Source organism: Scyliorhinus canicula, chromosome 5, assembly GCF_902713615.1.
Source record: "Scyliorhinus canicula chromosome 5, sScyCan1.1, whole genome shotgun sequence".
NCBI classification, from domain to species: domain Eukaryota; kingdom Metazoa; phylum Chordata; class Chondrichthyes; order Carcharhiniformes; family Scyliorhinidae; genus Scyliorhinus; species Scyliorhinus canicula.
Window position 1 is genome coordinate 48,883,328 of NC_052150.1, and position 20,017 is coordinate 48,903,344.

General features: G+C 42.2%; 1 protein-coding gene across 7 annotated transcripts in view; it reads right to left on the reverse strand.

Moving 5' to 3' along the window:
* LOC119965968 (F-actin-uncapping protein LRRC16A-like) overlaps positions 1-20,017 on the reverse strand; it is a 458,632-nt gene that overhangs the window by 373,601 nt on the left and 65,014 nt on the right. For all 7 annotated transcript variants that reach the window (XM_038797016.1, XM_038797019.1, XM_038797017.1 and 4 more), the window contains exon 3: positions 687-737. In XM_038797016.1, the coding sequence (XP_038652944.1) occupies positions 687-737 (51 nt within the window). The remainder of the gene's footprint in view (positions 1-686; positions 738-20,017) is intronic.

The window sequence follows — 20,017 nt, forward strand, 5'->3', positions numbered from 1 at the left end:
ATTAATTGGGTACTCTAAATTTATAAAGAAAAAAGAACGGCGGAGATCCCTGCGATTGGGAAAGGGCAGTGAAGGCACGATCAAAGCAGGTGAAGCCTATGGTTCCATGTTGGATTCAGATGGAATTGCATTCTCAAGGAAATCAGCAAAAATCTGATAATTGAGGAGTTCCAGGTCTTGTTCCAATCCCACCCAGGATTGGACTGTCAGTTTCCCAGTTCATGGTGATATCATCAGGACTTGACACACTCATGCCAAGAAGGACCCTGCTGCGGGCAGCACGGTGGCGCAGTGGTTGGCACTGCTGCTTCACGGCGCCAAGGTCCCAGGTTCGATCCCGGTCCCGGGTCACTGTTCGTGTGGAATTTGCACATTCCCCCGGTGCCTGCGTGGGTCTCACCCCAAAAAGATGTGCAGGGTAGGTGGATTGGCCACGCTAAATTGTCCCTTAATTGGAAAAAATGAATTGGGTACTCTAAATTTAATTTATTTTAAAAAGGACCCTGTATGCTTTGGCGGGTAGTGCTTGCCACCTGCAATAAAATTTCAGCAATGTCAGCTCCCAGTGGATGCACCATAGGATACACTTGAATAATTTCAAGTTACAGTTGTCTGCGTTTCTCCCCTCATTCCCAACCCTCTGGTTGAAATCAGGTTTAACAATAGATAAATTAAGCAGTTTTTACCTTGGTAGGGATTCGTGCTGCCAAAAGAAAAACGCGGCATGATGTCAGCACCTACGGAGTTAAGAACAACATAAAATTAGATCACGTGGGTATTAGAGAATATTGTGCAGACATTGCGCTCTTCCTGTGATAGATCAAAATCATTACGTTCTTGGATTTTAATAGCAGTGAAATCAAGGGAAGAGTCACACTACAGCTGCAGTATCACTGCAAAGCTACATCACTGTGTAGTTCCTGCAGTTCCTGTGCAAACATAGGCTGCATCCAGGAGGCAGGACACAGCCTGCTCCAGGAGTGAAGCATGGCTAAGTTCCCCAGAGGACAGGATCTCTCACACTCACTCACTTCAGACACTCATGTCAGGCATAACGCTAAACTGCACAAGCTTGACACCAAAGAAAAAGCTAGTGGTGGAACTGTAACAAACTGATGGTAATGCTAAATCGAAGTAAACATAACCCCTGAAGTAGAAAAAGATCTGCCATTAATCATTTACAGTTCATCAGATATCAGTTTTAAGTAGAGCACAGATATTCCAAGTGCTATTGTCGATAACCAGATTTGAATAGGTTGTATTCATCCAACAACCACCGCAGAGCAAGCACCTCGACTGGCTCTCCAATTCTGCACTCGGCAATTTTTTGCTTTTGTCTCCACTTCGGGAATATTGGTGGTCGCGCACTGGTTTATAGATCCCTCCTGATCAGATTGGTGCTGTGCTCCAAAAGAAAAACAACTTGTATTTACATTGCACCTTTAACATAGTAAAATGCTCCCATACATTAAAAGGAACATCATCAAAATAAATTTGGCAGCAACCACTTGTGATATTGTGACTGGGATTTTATGTTTGAAAATTGGGGCTGCCGCCATTCTGTGCATGTGTAAAATTCAGCGTGATATCGTCGGGCCGCAAACCCAACATTATCACACCGGTCTCTCATTATATGTAGGCGGGTGGGCACAAAATCAAGAGCCTGCCCTGCCATTTAAGAAAAAACCAACGGCCAATTGAGCTTGTTAACAAGCCAATTACTGAGCTTACTACTGAGTTCTGGCACTGCTGGGGCTGCCGGCCAATCTGCTTGGCTCTTTGAGTATGGGACTTCCTCCCACTGTGGGGCAGAAGTCCGAATCTCTGCTGGTTTAAGACACTCGCAAGCCTTTTTTCTTCTTGAGTCAGTGAGTGTATGGTTTTTGCAATGGGGAGGAGCTGTCACGTTCACCCCTAGGTCAGAAGAGCCAACGGAATGTTTTAAAGGTAGAGAGTGGTAGAGACATGGAAAGTTTTAAAGACTAAATTCCCGACCTTGGAGCCTTAGCAGAATGCATGGACACCAACGGTGAATGATTAAAACCACGGGTGTACAAGAAGCAGGAATTAGAGGGGCACAGATATCTTGGAGGTTTGTAAGACTGGATTAGGTCACAGAAAAATGACGGGAGAGGCCATAGAGGAATTTGAATACAAGAATGAACATTTTTTAATTGAGGCATTGTTCAGGTCGGAGACAATGTAGGTCAATGAGCACAGGGGTGATAGGCATACAGGGTTTGATGGACTGCAGAGTTAGGATAAGACTCAATTTACGAAGAGTGGAAGATGGGATTCCAACCAGGAGCGCCCTGCAAGAGTCAGCTTTAGTGGTATCAAAGGCATTGAATGAGGGTTTGAGTACTAGATGAGCTGAGGTAGGGGCAAAGATACGGAGATGGAAACAGACAGCCTCAGTGATGAAGTGGATGTGGCCAGGAGCTCATCATAGCAGCAAAAATAACATCAAGGTTGAGAACAGTCTGGTTCAGTCTCAGGTAGGGATAGAGTCAATGACTAGGGAATGGAATTTTGAGTTGGACACCGAAGATAATGGCTTTGTTAGTTGGAGGAAATTCATGCTGATCCACGACTGAATTTTGGACAAGCCTTCTGACAAGTTAGAGAATGTCGAGAGGGGTAACATTTAGCATTCACTGATGAAGATGACTACTCAGATTGATAATCCAGGGTGATATTTGATATTAATACAGGTTCCTGACACCAATGTGTGGTCACTGATAAAATTACAGGACATGTTATTATTTTTAACCTTACTTTCCTCCCCATCCCAACTGACTGAATGATACACACAACTTTCTAAAAAGGCAAAAGTTTGTACGTGTTGATGTTCAAAGTGATATGGGTGTGCTTGTACCAGGAACGCAGAAATGTAGCACGCAGATGCATCAAGCAATTAGGAAGGCAAATGGCAGTTGGCCTTCATTGCAATGGAATCGAGTACAAGAATAAATAAGTCTTGCTACAGTTGTACAAGATTTTGACAAGACAACACCTGGGATACTGTGTGGTCTCCACATTTAAGAAAGGAGATGCTTGCATGGAGGCAGTACAGCAAAGGATCACTAAATTGGTAGATGAAACGAAGGGGATTGCACTTTGTTAAGAGGCTGAGTAAACTGACCTTATATTCTTTGGAGTTTAGAAGAATGAGAGGTGATCTCATTGAAACCTATAGAGATTCTGAGGGGAATGATAGGGTGGACATTGAGATATTATTTCCATTGGTCAGGGTAACCAAAATATGGGAGCACAATTTCAGGATAAGGAACCAATCATTGAGGACTGAGACGCAGAGAAATTACTCCACTCAAAGTGTTGTCTATTTTGGCAATTTGCTACCATAGAGGGTTGTGGATACACCGTCGCTGAAGACATTTAAATCGGTGGTTATTCATGAAGGCCCCCCTTCTCAACCTTGCCCTTCATCTAAGGTATGGTGATCCTCAGGTTAAAATCACAGCAGTCAACTCTCCCCCTCAAAGGTCTATGGTCATTTGGGACTGTGGCGACTTTTTGTTTTACACGTTTTAAGGCTGGGATCTTTGGTCTCTCATGGAATTAAGAAATATGGGGAACAGGCCAGAAAATAAAGAATTCAAGCTCAAGATCAGCCACAATCTCATTGAATGTTGGAGCAGGCTCAATGAGCTGGGTTGTCTACTCCTGCTGCTATTTCTGATGTTCTTATATTTTATGGATTGTATTGGATCATTCAAATTGTATCAAAATGGCAAAATAACTACTGCAGTTTGCAACAAACTAACAAGAGAATGAAAACTGATTTAAGTTCATTTAAAAATAAGCATGGAAGTTTTGTAATTATCTTTAAACCAGTATCCTTACTCTGGTTCTTCCAGGCATTATATTCTTTAAATGCTTATGGCCTCTAAAGCAGATTCTAACAAGTGTCCGGCTTGTCCAGTATTCTCAAAACTCAGATCATAACAAATTATATTGTAGTGTCAATCAACAGTCAGAAAAGTCCCTTTTGTTGCAAAGCACATCCCCCCTTTTCATCACAGCAGCAAACATCGTAGCTCAGCGGCTGGCAGTGATACTGAACAGACTGAAAAATATAGATTATATTCATTGCAACATTTGACATAAGCAAGTGAGCATTCATTCCCTGCATTAGACTCATTATAGTCATATATTTTTCTGTAGTGTCATGTCCCAGTACATTATGGACCGGCGTTCAACAAGTCTTAAAATGGACACAGACTATTAAAAATGGCCACTGCAAATCACGTGACCATTGGCATGTTGAGCTTCAGGTAATCCCGGGAATCAAATACCCCAATTAATATAGATATGTAAAGCGATCTGAGGAATTCGTAACGGATGGATCACCAACAAAAGGGACACTGAATGCAACTTGCACAAGATGCATGTGAATAGATCCTAGCAACTTTCCATTGTATTATGATAGTTTGTAACAATCAACAATACTTAGCGCCGATACTTACTTTTGGTTTAATTTACAGAGTCACAGTTCATGAACTACGGTTCCCAATGGCTTTGGGACATCTACGCGTACGCCAGTTGGAGCATGGTCACACATTTGCGGCACAGTCGGTGTCTTTTGCCGTATTTAGGTCAAGAACCGGAGTCTCCTGCATGTGCTTGGGCTGGGAAAGGGCAAGTAGTTTGTCCAAATTCATATCTTTAGAGCAGGAACAACCCTGCTTACATGAGGAAGAAAGTGAAACACCGTGAAAAGCAGGCCAGGTGACCTTAACTGGAGTGCCATTTGAGAGGTGTTCGAGGGAGCAAGACCATAGGTAGGGGGGTCAGGGAGAATGTCCCAAACCAAGGAGTGGGATAGAAAGAGGTCCTAAAATAAAGTCCCAGGCAGGGACGAAGCCACAGGCAAGGACAAAGACAGGGATCAGAGACAAATCCCACTGTGTCAAGAGAAAGATCACGAACAGGAAAAAAAAGGCTCCAAGCTTAAGAAAAAGCTGCAGAGAGCAGACTTGAAACAAAGTGGACTGGAGAGAAGCCCCGAATATTCAAAAGGACACCAAAGGCTGGTGACTCTGTGCTGCTGGCCGTATGCACAAAGGTACCCTTCTGAAGCTGTGGTATTCTGCTTGAAAAACCTGAGGATCTGAAAACATGCTTGGAAGGTGAAGCTGAAGTGTGCTCAGAGGAAAGGGCTCTTAGAAGTTGAGATTGAAACCCTGGAGGTGGATACTTGATGATGCTCTCAGAGTAGGAGTGACATTTGAAGAGAATTCCAAGGCGTGATCCTCAAATATAGGGATTATAAATCTTGTGACAAAGGAGTTTTAGTGAGGTTGGTTGGTTCATGGTGTGTCAAACATCTGGATTGGTTGTTGAGAAATCCACATAATCTTCTTTGGTCTCAATTGTCATTTACCTTAGAATCACTGCACTGTAGAAGGCGGTCATTCGGCTCATCGAGATTGTACTGACCCAGCCTAGGCCCATGACCCCACCCTATAACTGTAACCCAGCAACCACAGCCAACGTTTTTGGACACCAAGGGGCAATTTAGCATGGCCAATCCACGTAACCTGCACATCTTTGGACCTTGGGAGGAAACCAGAACACCCAGAGGAAACCCACGCAGATACAGGGGAGAATGAGCAAACTCCACAGAGTCACTCAAGGTACACCCGGGAGACTGCAATGAATGTCAGGACACTAGGAAGCTCAGAAGAACAGAGGGATCTTGGGGTGTTCATCCACTTATCCCTGAAGGTGGCAGGACAGGTGAATAGGATAGTTGAAGGCATGTGGGACACTTGCCTTTGTCAGCCATTGCACAGATTATAAGGGTAGGGAGGTTATGTTGGAGCTGTACGGGACTTTGGTTAGGCACAGTGGGAGTACTATGTTTTGCTCTGGTCACCACACTATAGTAAGAATGTGACTGCACAAGCGAGGGTGCAGAGAGGATTCACCAGGATGTTGCCTGTGATGGAGCATTTTAGCTATGGAAAAAAGAGACTGGATAAGCTTGGGTTGTTTTCTTTGGAGTAGAGAAGGCTGAGAGGGGACCTGATTGAGATGTACAAGATTATGAGGGGTAGGGACAGGGTGGATAGAAAACAGTTGTTCCCCTTAGTTGAAGGGTCAGTAACAAGGCAGCATAATTTTAAGGTGAAAGGCTGGAGGTTTGATGGGGCTTTGAAGAAATATTTTTCACCCAGAGGGTGGTGGGAATCTGGAATGTATGACCTGAGAAAGTAGTTGTGGCAGGAAACCTCACAATCTTTCAAAGTACTTGGATGAGCCCTTGAAATGTCATAACATTTAAGGCTATGGGCCAAGCGCTGGAAAGTGGGATTAGTGGAGATTTAGAGTAGTTTTTTGTCAAAGGGCCTCTTCTGTACTATATGATTCTAGTTCACCAGTTGGTTCACATGTACTGCACATGTACCCGGAATATCAGAGTGTAAGATAGTTATTATAAACTGTTCATCATCTGACTTTCTTTGTTTGTGTCTGTAATTTTATTGCTGGGGTAACAAAGCAGTGTGATTTGAATCGTTTTCCTGTGTTTGTATTGAGATCTTTCTAACCTTTTTATCTGGTGTAGTATAGATCATTATTTTTTTGTTTCATAAGCGTTTTATTCTTTTTGTTAAAATTTCATCAACAGACTCCTGTAAATTTGTTCATTAACTTTCCCCCGTAGTTTCTAGAAAAAAAAAAGTCATTCGGCTCATCGAGATTGTACCGACCCAGCCTAGACCCACGACCCCACCCTATATCAGTAACCCAGCAACCCCAGCCAACATTTGTGGACACTAAGGGGCAATTTAGCATGGCCAATCCACGTTATCTGCACATCTTTGGACCTTGGGAGGAAACCGGAACACCCGGAGGAAACCCACGCAGATACAGGGAGATTGAGCAAACTCCACAGAGTCACTCAGGTAGGAATTGAACCCGGGAGAAATCTGTCGGCGGGGACTTCCGTTCCGCCAGCAGCACACCCATGCCCACGGGTTTCCTGGCAGCGTGGGGTGGGCACAATGGGAAATCCCATTGGCCAGCTGCAGGAATGGAGAATCCCACTGCCGGCGGCACGCTGCGCAGGAAAATGGCGATGGCGGACTGGAGAATCCCGTCCAGGATCTATCAAGAAAGGTTTTCACTCTGGGATCTGACTTGCCCTGTAGCAACATTGTCTGAGTTTTAATAAGTTTCGCTCATTCAAACTAAACTGGATACAATTCGAGGTATCAAACAACACAGCATGATTGGAATCAACAGCCCCACCAAACTTTTGCTTGGAAAGAGGACTTTTAGCTTCTGGAAGTCACATGATGAGGGAACCATGTTTGCAGTCTGCTTTTAAAATCAGCAAGAAGTTGCTTGCGCACAGAGTTCCACCAAAAATCGTCAAATTAGCCGAAGGTCATCCAAGCTGAAGGTCACCCAAGCAGGTCATTCAAAAGTAAGCAAATCTACAGAGGAACCGAATAATTAATAGGAACAGACCTGAAACTCAATTCAAACATCAAACCAGGAAATAGGTTAGGAGCTGAATTTGACAGAAGATTGAGTGTTACTTTGAAGTTCTGAGAGCTAGATTGCTGCAGATTAAGACCAGTAAACACCAAATTTAAGAGCAAGGTCAGGAAATTCACATTAACTCAATGAACATCAATGCATGAAAGAGTGGCGGAAAAATTTATTGGAGCAAAAGCCCAGAAAGAATGAAATTCTGGAATGCACGGAGGGCACTTCAGGATCATTTCTGATTTGGGAACAAAGATGGGCCAAAAGGCCTTCATCAGTAATCACCTTGTAGTATTAGAATGTAATAATACAATAGCTTTATCACATAACTAGAGACTTGAGTCTATACAATTATCTTTCCTATAAAGTATGTATGTGATTACCCCATCCACTTAACTCGCCTTAAATAAATCAACAATATGGAGAATCAATTGCAGTACTTTATTTGTGCCAGTTTAAATAAGCACTGGTCACAACCTAACCACAAATCTGTAGAATAATCCCTCTGGCCAGTTATAAAGAATATCAATGGCTTCGGCAGAGTAGTCAAACAGACTGGGAGGCACAAATCTATTGAACCACAGATGTATTTACAGATCCAAAATGCAGGTTTATTCAGAATGCTGAGTGGAGCCAAAGCTCTTCTCCCAGAACCAGATAATAAGCCATTGCAGATAGCTCCACCATGCAATCTGCAATTGGTACAAAAGTAGCAAGATAAAGCGCAACAGCGCAAGAAAAGGCAGGATTTAACTGAATTAGAAAGGGAAACTGCAAATGCAGGGAATCTCAAATAAAATATAAAATGCCAAAAATTGACACAACATCGCTTGGCATCTTGAAAATGTAATTTTAATTTTTCAACAGGGGCCATTCCTATGTTCAAAGCTACGAGTTTCTCTGCTCCTTCTAGTCAGTGGTACAATTGAAAAAGAGGTGCATGAACGCAAAGATGATCAAATACATCACAAGTAACAAAACATGAAAATAATTCAAGTTTTGGCAGCACAAATAATATAGCAGCATGGCACATACTTCACCTTTTCACCCAGATTCTGGGTGCAATCAAATTATGTGGCTTAAATGATTGAGGAATTTTAACTATACGCTGAAGTTTCATCTGTCATCGAAACTGGCTCATCAACCTTCTGTTGAATGAATCACCAACCAACAAAATTAGTTGTGCCCTGGCTCACAATTGCCCATTAACCACAGGAGTCTCAAAATAGTGATCACATTTTCCAGCACTGTATAAATCTGTCCATTCTTCTGGTCTTATAATATCATTTTTTGACCATTTTATACTTCTTTAGACTTGCTCAAGCTCGGTGTTTCCTAGTGTGTCCCAGGTTGAGATTGAATTCTTCGAGGTTTGTCTTTTTTTCCCCCTAAGTAAGCTACTTACTCAGCTACTATGACTGTAGTTCATTAAAACTATCATTTATTTACAGCTCTATACCCGATAGAAAGACTGGGGGATTAATAATGGAAAATAAGAAGATGGAAAATGAACTGAACAGGTTGATCCTCGCTATAGATTATCTCAAAAATAGCTGTTAGTCAAAAATTAGATCTATGTTTCTAGAACCCACCTCTTCATTCACCCGAGAAAGGAGCAGTGCTCCGAAAGCTAGTGATTCAAAACAAACCTGTTGGACTTCAACCTGATGCGGTAAGACTTCTTATTGTGCTCACCCCAGTCCAACACCGGCATCTCCACATAAAATTTAGAAGGGAGTGAGGAACACAAGAAAATTACAATAATCAGTGAAAAGTGAATGGGTACTTAGCAAATTGTTGGAATGGTGGGTTGACAAGTCCCTGGGTCCTAATGGATTTCATCCAAGAGTCTTAAAAGGAAAAGGCTAGTGAGATAGTTGATGTGTTGGTTTCAATTTTTCAAAATTCCCAAGAATTGAGGAAGGTTCCATTAGATTGGAAAATAACAAATGGTAACTCCTTTATTCAGAAAGGGAAGGAGAAAGCAGGAAACTATAAGCCAGTTAGCTTAATATGTCATGGGGAAATGTTAGAAGAGATTATTAAAGATGTCATAGCAGTGCATTTTGATAAATTCAAGGTAATCAGGCAAAGTCAGCAATGTTTTGAGAGAGGGATATCATGTTTAACAAATTTCTCGGAGTTGTTTGAAGGATCACGTGCTCCGGATGAAGAGGAACTGTACTTCAATTTTTGGAAGGCATCTGATAAGGTTCCACAATGGTTGCTGTGGAAAATAAAAGCTCATGGTGTAAGAGGATATTTGCATTGATACAAGATTGGTTAGCTAACAGGAAACAGAGGCTAGCATTAATGGATCATTTTCTGGTTGGCAAGATGTAGCAAGTGGTGTGCCACAGGGATTACTGCTGGGGCCTCAACAATTTGCCACTTAGATAAATGAATTGGATAAAGGGACCAATGTTACGGTTGCTAAATTTGCTGATAACACAAAGATGGGTATGAAACTAAGTTGTGAAGAGACACAAGAAGGTTACAAAAGGATATAGATAGGTAAGGTAAGGGTGAAAAGATTTGATAAAAAGAGCACAATGTGGGTAAAGAAGAGGTTGCCCATTTTGACAGGAAGGATTTTTAAAAAATATGCATTTTATTTAAAATATGAGAAATTTCAGAGTTCTGAGATGCAGAGGGATCTAGGTGCCCTCTACATAAATTGCAGAAGGTTAGTAGGCAAGTGAATCAAGTAATTAGAAAACTAATAGAATACTTTCATTTGTTTCAAAAGGAATTTAATACAATAGTAGGGAGGTTATGCTTCAGTTATGCAGGGCATTGGCGAGGCCACATCTGCAATATCATATACAATATTAGAACATAGAACAGTACAGCACAGAACAGGCCCTTCGGCCCTCAATGTTGTGCCGAGCCATGATCACCCTACTCAAACCCACATATCCACCCTATACCCGTAACCCAACAACCCCCCCCGAACCTTACATTTATTAGGACACTACAGGCAATTTAGCATGGCCAATCCACCTAACCCGCACATCTTTGGTCTTAAATAAGGATATTGATCTCCTTATTTAAGCAAATAGGTAAAGCAGTTCAGAGAATATTTACCTAATATCTGGATTGTGCGGGTTATCTTTGAGGAAAGACTAGACAGGCTAGGCTTGTATCCACTAGAGTTTAGAAGAGTAAGAGACAACTTGATTGAGATATACGAGATCCTGAGGGTACTCGACAGGGTGGATGTGATTTCCTGTTGTTGGAAAATCTGGAACTAGGGGTCACTATTTAAAAATACGGGGTCGCCCATTTAAGACAGAGTGTTGTGAGTCTTTGGACTTCTCTTCCTCAGGAGGTGGTTGAGGCAGAGTCTTTGAATATCTTTCTATGGCAGAGGTAAACAGATTCTTGATAAGCTCGGGAGTGCAAAGTTATCGGGGATAGGCAGGAATGTGGAGTTGTGGTTACAATCAGATCAACCATGATTTTATTGAATGGCAGAGATGGTTCAAGGGGTTATGGCTTACTCCTGCTCCTAATTCATATATCCAGCCGAAAAATTCCACACAAGGTTGGACTTATGTATCTATCATGGGGCGGCTAGATATAGCACTTGGAGTGAATGGGATCAAAGATTATGGGGAGAAAGCAGGATTAGGCTATCGAGTTGGATGATCAGTCATGATCGTGATAAATGGCGGACTAGGCTCGAAGGGCCAAAAGGCCTCCTAGTGCTCCAAACTTCTATCTATAACTTCTCCCTCCAGATCTCTGTTAGTCAGTCATTGTAGCATTACATCATGGTTACACCAGCATCAGGTGCTTCTCATGTTAACTTTATATTCAGCTTCTCTCTTCACCACTTCCCCCGCCCAGTCCCCCACTCGCACAAGCCTTTATCCCAACTATATACATCCCACATCTCCCCCCAAAATCTGAAACTTCACGGGTTTAGTCTCGAGGTGACTTAACCAATCTCCCGGATCTTATTCTGATCTCTTTCTGAGGTCACGGTCATTCTACACTCATTTGTGTTCAATATGTGTCCTCCACCTGGTTGGCTGCAAAACGTTGTCTTGTTTCTTCTTCCTTATCACCGTCCAGATCCGAATAGAAAGCCCAAACCTCTGCTGGTATTCTTTCCAAGGATATGAAGATGCTGTGCTGCCTCCATATATTTCCTTTGTCCGTCTCAATCTTGTCAGATCTTGGTGTGGAGCTCTTTCTATTATTCGGCCTTCTGCTGGTCTCATATTCAAACTATCTCCCTTCGGCACTAATAAAAAATCTTGAGCTCTGTCCCTTAAAGTTTAAGCTACAAATTTGTTTACCTCTCCCTTCCCCCTCGTGCCTTTCAACTCTCTCGTGGTCACTTGAGGTGACATTTGGAATTGGAAGTTTTGTTTTCAGTCATCTTCCCATTGACAACTCTGATGGTGAAAACCCATTTTGTAGCGGTGAGATTTGGTAACTAAGAAGGACTAAGTAGAGATCTTTGTTCTTCTTTATCAAGTCTTTGATGTTTTGGACAACTCTCTTGGGTTCTCTATTCTCTTGAGGATACCGAGGTGAGTTAGTTACATGAATGAATCCATATTTCTTTGCAAAGTTGTAGAATAATTAAGTAGCAAATTGTCTGACACTACAATGTCCAGAATGCCTTCTGTCGAGCAAGAGGCGATTTGACTGAAACATATTAAAATCCTGAGGGGTCTTGACAGGATAGATGTGGAGAGGATGCTTCTTCCTGTGGGAGAACCTAGAGCTAGGGGGTCACTGCTCAAAAATAAAGGTTCGCACATTCAAGATGGCGATGAGGTGAAATCTTTTCTCTCGGAGTCGTGAGTCTTTGGGACTCTTCCTGAAAAGGTGGTGGAAGCTAAAGTCTTTGAATATTTTTAAGGCAGAGGTGGATAGATTCTTGGTACGTGGTGGTGGTGGTGGGGGGGGGGGGGGGGGGGGGGGGGGTTGGCAGGCAGGTTGCAGATTTGGGGTTACTATCAGATCAGCCATGATCTTATTAAATCGTGGGGCAGACTAAATGGGCTGATAGCCTACTCCTGCTTGTATGTTCATATTCTCTTCAGTGACAGAATGGCTGTTTCCCCTGTGTAATCTGTTCATTTCTATCCACCTGGAGTCAAAATTAATGACAAAAAGAAATACCGTGCTCTTAAAACCAAATAAATCTAATCCCAGGTGCTCGTCTGGCCTTGAAGGAAAAGTGGAGGATGACAATTCTTCAGTAGCATTTGGTAATGAGTGATTTGTAAGCTTCCACCTCCTCGATGAACTGCAACTCCTCTGTTTTGGTCCCTTCAACTGGCACTCTTGACAGTACATCTGCCGTTGTCTGGTACTTCCCTTGAACACGGAGTTACTGTGTATTCATTAGTCTCAGTCTGAAGCACTGAATTCTAGGCGGCGTCATTGCAATTTCCTTCACGCATCATATAGTCTGAGAACTTCCTGCATGCCCACATTGCTGCCGATGTTTCTTTCTCAATTGTAGCATTTTTTTTCAGTGCCTGTGAATGATCCTGAGGTGTAATAAACTGTGACCCGTGTTTATCATTTCTTTGTACCAGGAATAAAACTACACCCAGACCTGTTGATGATGCTATTATGAACAGTTCTGGATCTTAATATGTGAAAATTTCAGATAAAATTAGAAAGATTTTGCTCCTCTTGGCATTTTACTACTCCACATTCCAGCACGACTGGCTCGGACTCAACAACGGCTGCAATGGCTCATTGGTTTCTGCCAAATTTGGTAAGAGCATGCTTAACTTGGTTGACCATTCCTCAGAGTCCTTGTAGCTCTATAATGTTCCTGAATTGTGGAAATTCTCTATTTGCCTTTCTCTTCTGTGGGGTAGCTGTTATGCTAAAGGCCTGCACAATGTGCCCCAAAAATTTAATTATACGCTTTGCAAATAGACATTTCTCATTCAATGTCAAATCTGCATCCTGTAGAACTTTCAGCGCTTTTAATTTGTTAGCTCTATTGCTTGTCATTTATTAATGGCCATTTTTATTAAATACTCTTTTTTAAATTATTAGTTTATTGCTTTGACATTGATTTTTTCTTTCAAATTAAATTCATACTTAATGTTGTGCCAAATCTTATCTATCTGAAATTTGATCATCGGCGACTGAGTGAGAAAACATTGAAATGCAGCTTCTCATGCGAAAAGAGTTGAACAACCCTGAGAAACGGGATGCAATGCAGCAATTCACCAATGCTCCAACAGCTACAACTTCCAAACCCAAAATCTGTACCACCTGAAAGGAGGGCAGCATACACATGGGGCCACCACCATCTCCAAGCCACACACCATCCTGACTTGGAACTCTATCTTCCTTCCTTTATTCTCACCAGTTCAAAATCCTGCATCTTTCTCCCGAACAGTACTGTTGATATAGCTGCACCATATGGAGAGTAGAACAAAAAGGGAGCTCACCAGGACCTTCTCAAGGGCAAGAAATGTTGGCCTTAACAGTGTTGACCTTGTGTTTAAAAGGGGGCGACACAGTGGTTAGCACGGCTGCCTCACAACGCTAGGCATCCGGATTCGATTCTGACCTTCGGTGGCTGTCTGTCTGGAGTTTGCGCTTTCTCCCCGTGTCTGCGTGGGTTTCCTCCGGGTGCTCCGGTTGCCTCCCACAGTCCAAAGATGTGCAGGTTAGGCGGAAGGGCTATGATAAATTGGCCCCAAGTGTCCAAAGGTCGGGTGGGGCTATGGGGATAGGGCAGGAGATTGGGCCTAGGTAGGGTGCTCTTTCCAAGGGTCGGTGCAGACTCAATAGGCCAAATAGCCTCCTTCTGCACGGTAGGGATTCTATGACACTCACAGAATAGTGCAGAAGATGCTTTTCAGCCAATCGAGTCTGCACCGATGCATGAAAATGTGACCTGCCTACCTAATCCCATTTGCCAGCACTTAGCCCATAGCCTTGAATGTTATAACGTGCCAAGTGCTCACATCCTTGGAAATATAAACAGAGGTCCAGCCAGAGTTTTGCATATCACATCTTCCCAATTCATATACTGTTCTCACTAAATTATTGTGCAGTCATCTCAAATAGGTAATAATCACAAATGCAGATCAATTTCTGATATGGAGAACAAAACCTTTCACTAAACTGATTTACTGCAGAGATTTTCACCAGTTGCAGGATTTAACTTGGTTAACTTTGAAAAAAAGTTGGTTTATCTTTTGAGACGGGTAACCATGGAAACTAAACCAAATTAATGGAAGTTCAAATTGTGAAGTGTACTACACAATGTATTAACCATGTTAGCCTTCCTTCAGTCAACCATATCAGATGAAGGGCTGATTTAGCTCAGTTGGCTGGATAGCTGGTTTGTGCGGGTTCAATTCACGTACAGGCTGAGGTTCTTCATGAAAGCCTCGCCTGCTCAACCTTGGCCCTCATCTGAGGTGTGGTGATCCTCAGGTTAAATCTCCACCAGTCAGCTCTCCCCCTCAGAGGAAAGAAGCCTATGGTCATCTGGGTCTCTGGTTACTTTACTTTACACTGAGTGCACTTCTATTAATTTCCATTCCATTATTCTAACCAACCTGTTATTCAGTTGAAATAAAGTGAACTCACACCTCTATTTAAGTCATGGAAAAATGGTTTTGTATAATGTGTTAAATGTTAGTTGATAATACCATTATCATTTCTACCTTATAGGGCCCATAATCAGTGAACTGATTGATGCCAGGGTTAGAAGAATTTAGTCGATTAAGCCGTGTAAATAAACAAATTCAAATAGAGGAGAAAAATGTAAAAACCATGACCCACAACTAAATCCATAAATTTAAATGTGTTAAAACCCTGCTAAATAAACATCCAAATGGTGAGACATGACAATTAAAGTGATACCCTAAAGCTGAAAAATTTGCATCTGAAATCCAGTTTGACTACAAGTCTGGCGTTGACACGTTATTTTTACTGCATTGACAGGGTGGCACAACAGCACAGTGGTTAGCACTGTTGCTTCACAGCATCAGGGACCCGGATTCGATTCCCGGCTTGGGTCACTGTCTGTGTGGAAGCTGTACGTTCTCCCAGTGTCTGCGTGGGTTTCCTCCGGGAGCTCCGGTTTCAAGTCCTGAAAGACGTGCTTGTTAGGTGAATTGGACATTCTGGATTGTCCCTCAATTTACCCGAACAGGCACCGGAGTGTGGCGACTAGGGGATTTTCACAGTGACTTCACTGCAGTGTTAATGTTGGCCTACTTGTGGCACAAACACAGATAATTATTACAACTTACTGTTGGCAACAAAGCTATATGGCATGGAATTTCCTATGGGGGCCACAACTCAGAAGCTGCACTCAAAATTACACCCATTTCCGGACCCTTGAAAACCTCATTATCATACACTCAAATGTAAAGAGGTCCGTAAATTAAAGAGAGTTTAAGCAACCAGGGCAACTGCACATCAATTATCCTTTAAGTACAAAATTAACTTGACACCATCTCGGACAAAGAAGCCCATTTGATTGGCACCCTTTCCGCAAATTCAATCCCTCCACCATCAACAAACAGAGGCAGCCGTGTGTACCATCTACAAGATTCACCGCAGGAACTCACGTTTCAGAGCTTTTCAATCTTTTTGAATGCCTTCCACAGATGCCACATCAATACATTCAATGAAATAAAAAGTACTTCAAAAGCAAGACTGAATTTTCCACTTGAATTTTTCTTGAATCAACTGTGGAACAATTTCTGCAATTTTGGCTGCTATCACCGACATACATTCCCATCTACCTTCTGATACCTCTCTCGTCTGAAGTCAACTTAATGACGGTTCCCCAGCAGCAGCAAATATTTATTGCCTGTCTCTAGTTATTCGGACAGCTTTAAGAGCCAACCAATCCGTATCATACAAGCCAAGCAGGTTTCATTCCATGAGGGATATTAAAGAATAAGTTCCTTTTTCTGTTGCTAACAAACAAATGGCCAGATTTGCTGAATTCAATCTCACAGCTTCTCCAAGTACAGGTTCTTTGTCCTGTACCATTGCCCTGTGCCATAACCATGCGTCTGTTGCAGAGGTTTCCGACTAGCAATCAGGAGTGGAAACATTTTACCCTCTCTAACCCATCGGTACTCAGGTCGACTCCAGTCGACATTAGGTTACTCAGAACGGGACAGAGGTTCAGCTTGGGACCGTGTGGTGTATGTAGTCCAGTTATACGCTATCTTTAATGGCAGAGCCATCAGAGAAGCAAATTAAGTTGTTCCAGTTGTTATAGCAATTGCCCTGCAATATTGAACATCAGAGGCGCCACAACAGGAGTCAAGTCTGTATTTCGGACCGTTTTAAAAAGATGTACTGCATAATAAATGAAACACAAGGCACAATGCAATAACTGAAAATAGATGTGCTAATTAATTAGGACACTTCAGTTTGAAAACAACTGTTTAATGAATCAACTCCCACACAATGCTGACTCCAGTTTCTACTTGATCCAGTGCATTCACGGAGTTAGATCACTTGTTTCAAGGAAAAAGAAGTGTACTGGAATTAAGAGCAATTTGTCACGCTTTTATATATAAACAAATGCTAATTATTTGTAACAGACAAAAAAAATATTCGTCAAGCACTCACAGCAAGATAACAATTTATCCAATTGGGATAATTGAAAAGATATAGTGAATAGAATACAAACTGATGCTATCCTGCTCACATTCATTTCACAAAGCTGCATCAATATCACTGAAGCTTTTTGCAAGTTTTTTGACTGAAAAGATAAGGAGAATTTGCTTTTCAGAAATGTTAATTCTCCACTTAGGTCACTGTTACACAGTAAGTACATTGTTCATGTGCACTGGACTAAAACTACCAAAATGCACTCTCCTATATTATTAATTATTAATCCATGTAATTGTTGAATCCACATTAATGCTTAAAAACATTAGTGTAGATCTTCCAAAATGTTTGCAGACTGCATAAATATTTTTTTTACTTCAGTTTTATAACTTGGCCATTTTCAGTTGAGTGCATCAGTGAGCAACTTTAAACAAAATGATGGGTAAAGAAACAGATCCTATGCCTCCCAGTGTAATCGAAGTTAACAAAATATGAGTTTCACTGAAGTAGCTACAATTTATGAACACTGAGTTCTTGTTACATTCTAGAAGTAACCTCTACTCATACATTTTCCTTTATTCTTCAGCTATTTCGACCAATTGATTATTCGTCTTCATGCATGAAATTGAATAATGAGTTCTGACAGTCCATTCAAACAGAGGATGGGAAGAGGGAAAGAAGGGGGAAATAAATCACAGCTCGTACTGGCGTCACCGGGCATCAATATACATGTATTTGGTAATGTGGTGTGAGATCAGGGACGGGAAACCCGGCTGATACTATCTGCCCTTAATCCAGGGACAGCAGACCACTAATAGTGTCCGCACTGTTGCTCCAACATGCATTAGCTCACTTCATTAAAAAACAGGGGGTGGGATTTTCTGACCCCATCTGCCAACGGAACTTTTGGCTAGCTTGCGGTATCCGTCACAGCAGGACCTGCAGTGCTGGGACTGGAAAATTCATGGGAGAGATTCAGTTACAAATCACACCATGTGGTACAATTATCTAGTAAGATAGTCAGGGAAGTCACTGTATTTGCATTAAACATATTTTTCAGCATGAATATAGTTTTGTATTTTCTAACCATAGCATGGTACAACAATGGTCACTTCCATATAGGACCATCTCACCACAAGTGTTTTGAGTTTGAATCATTTCCATTTAATGATTGGAGCAAGTCAGAACAAAGAACAAAGTAAAGTACAGCACAGGAACAGGCCCTTCAGTACTCCAAGCCTCTGCCGATCGTGATGCCCCAACTAAAAAATCGTTGTGCCCTGACTTGGTCCGTATTCCTCTATTTCCTCCAAGCACCTCTTAAATGTTGCTAATGTGCCTGCTTCCACCACTAGCACAGGGCTAAATCGCTGGCTTTGAAAGCAGACCAAGGCAGGCCAGCAGCACGGTTCGATTCCCGTATCAGCCTCTCCGAACAGGCGCCGAAATGTGGTGACTCGGGGAATTTCACAGTAACTGCATTTGAAGCCTGCTTGTGACAATAAGCGATTTTCATTTCATCCTCCGACAGTGCATTCCAGGCACCCACCACTCTCTGCGTGAAAAATGTATATCACCCTTAAACTTCCCCCATCTCAACTTGAACCTGTACCCCCTTCCAATTGACAATTCCACCCTTGGAAAAAGCCCCTGACTATGCCTCTCATAATTTTGTAGACTTCAGGTCTCCCCTCAGCCTCCGTCTTTCCAGTCAAAATAATCCTAGTTTATTCAACCTCTCCTCATAGCCAACACCCTCATGGTCAGGCAAAATCCTGCTTAACCTTCTTCGCACTCTCTCCAAAGCGTCCACGGTCCTTCTGATAATGTGATGACCAGAACTACATGCAATACTCCAAATGCAGCCTACCCAAGGTTTTATATAGCTGCAACATTGTACTCATTGTCCCAGCTGATGGATGCAAGCATGCCATATGCCTTCTTGATCACCTGTGTTGCCACTTTTAGGGAACTATGAGCCTGCATGTCCAGATCCCTCTGCTACCTTTTGGATGCCCTCTCCAAAATCTGTACCCATGTTTCCAATCTATAACCAAGCCAGTTCTGTATCCACCTAGCCAGCCCACCCCAAATCCCATGTGATTTTAGTTTTTGTACCAGTCTGCCATGTAGGACCTTATCAAACGTCTTACTAAAGTCCATATAAACTATATCCACAGCCCTTCCCTCATCAATTTTCTTTGTCACCTCTTCAAAAAACTCAATCAAGTTGGTGAGACACGACCTTCCCCATACAAACCTATGCTGCCCGTCACTAACTAGTCCATTTTCCTCCAAACGTGCATACATTCTGTTCCGCAATATCTTTTCCAAAAGTTTCCCCATCACTGATGTCAGGCTCACCTCTGCTCTGGTCACCATTCATTCATTCATTCATTCATTCAGATGGCACAAAATAATACATGTGGACATACAAGAGTTCAGCTGCAATATCCTTGCACATTTGAAAATGCTGTCCTCACTGACAATACATGATCAGTCCAAGAATACAGCAGTGCCCAGCAAACCATAGTCTAGCCTTCTGAAGGCGAAATAAATAATTGAAGCTGAAGGACATGGAAAGTTGAGCAGTCAGTTGCATTTTTTTTTAAAAGAGGTTTTTGTAGCCCTGTCAAAAGTTCCAGTGGACAACATAGAAACTAGGAGCAGTGCCACAATCCTGGTGGGGTCGTAAACCAAAATAACCAAATTTACTGAATGACTCCCAAAGTGAAGAAATGACGAATAAAATTCTACTTTTTGTAGCTATTACTTGAACACTAATCTGAACCAGCACAAATTAAACATGAATTAACAGGCAAATGATCTCTTACACAACCACCCGCATCACTCCCTGAAGACATATGGCACCTTGTGCAGTTCCAGTGTTCGCTAACTCAGTCTCTGGTAC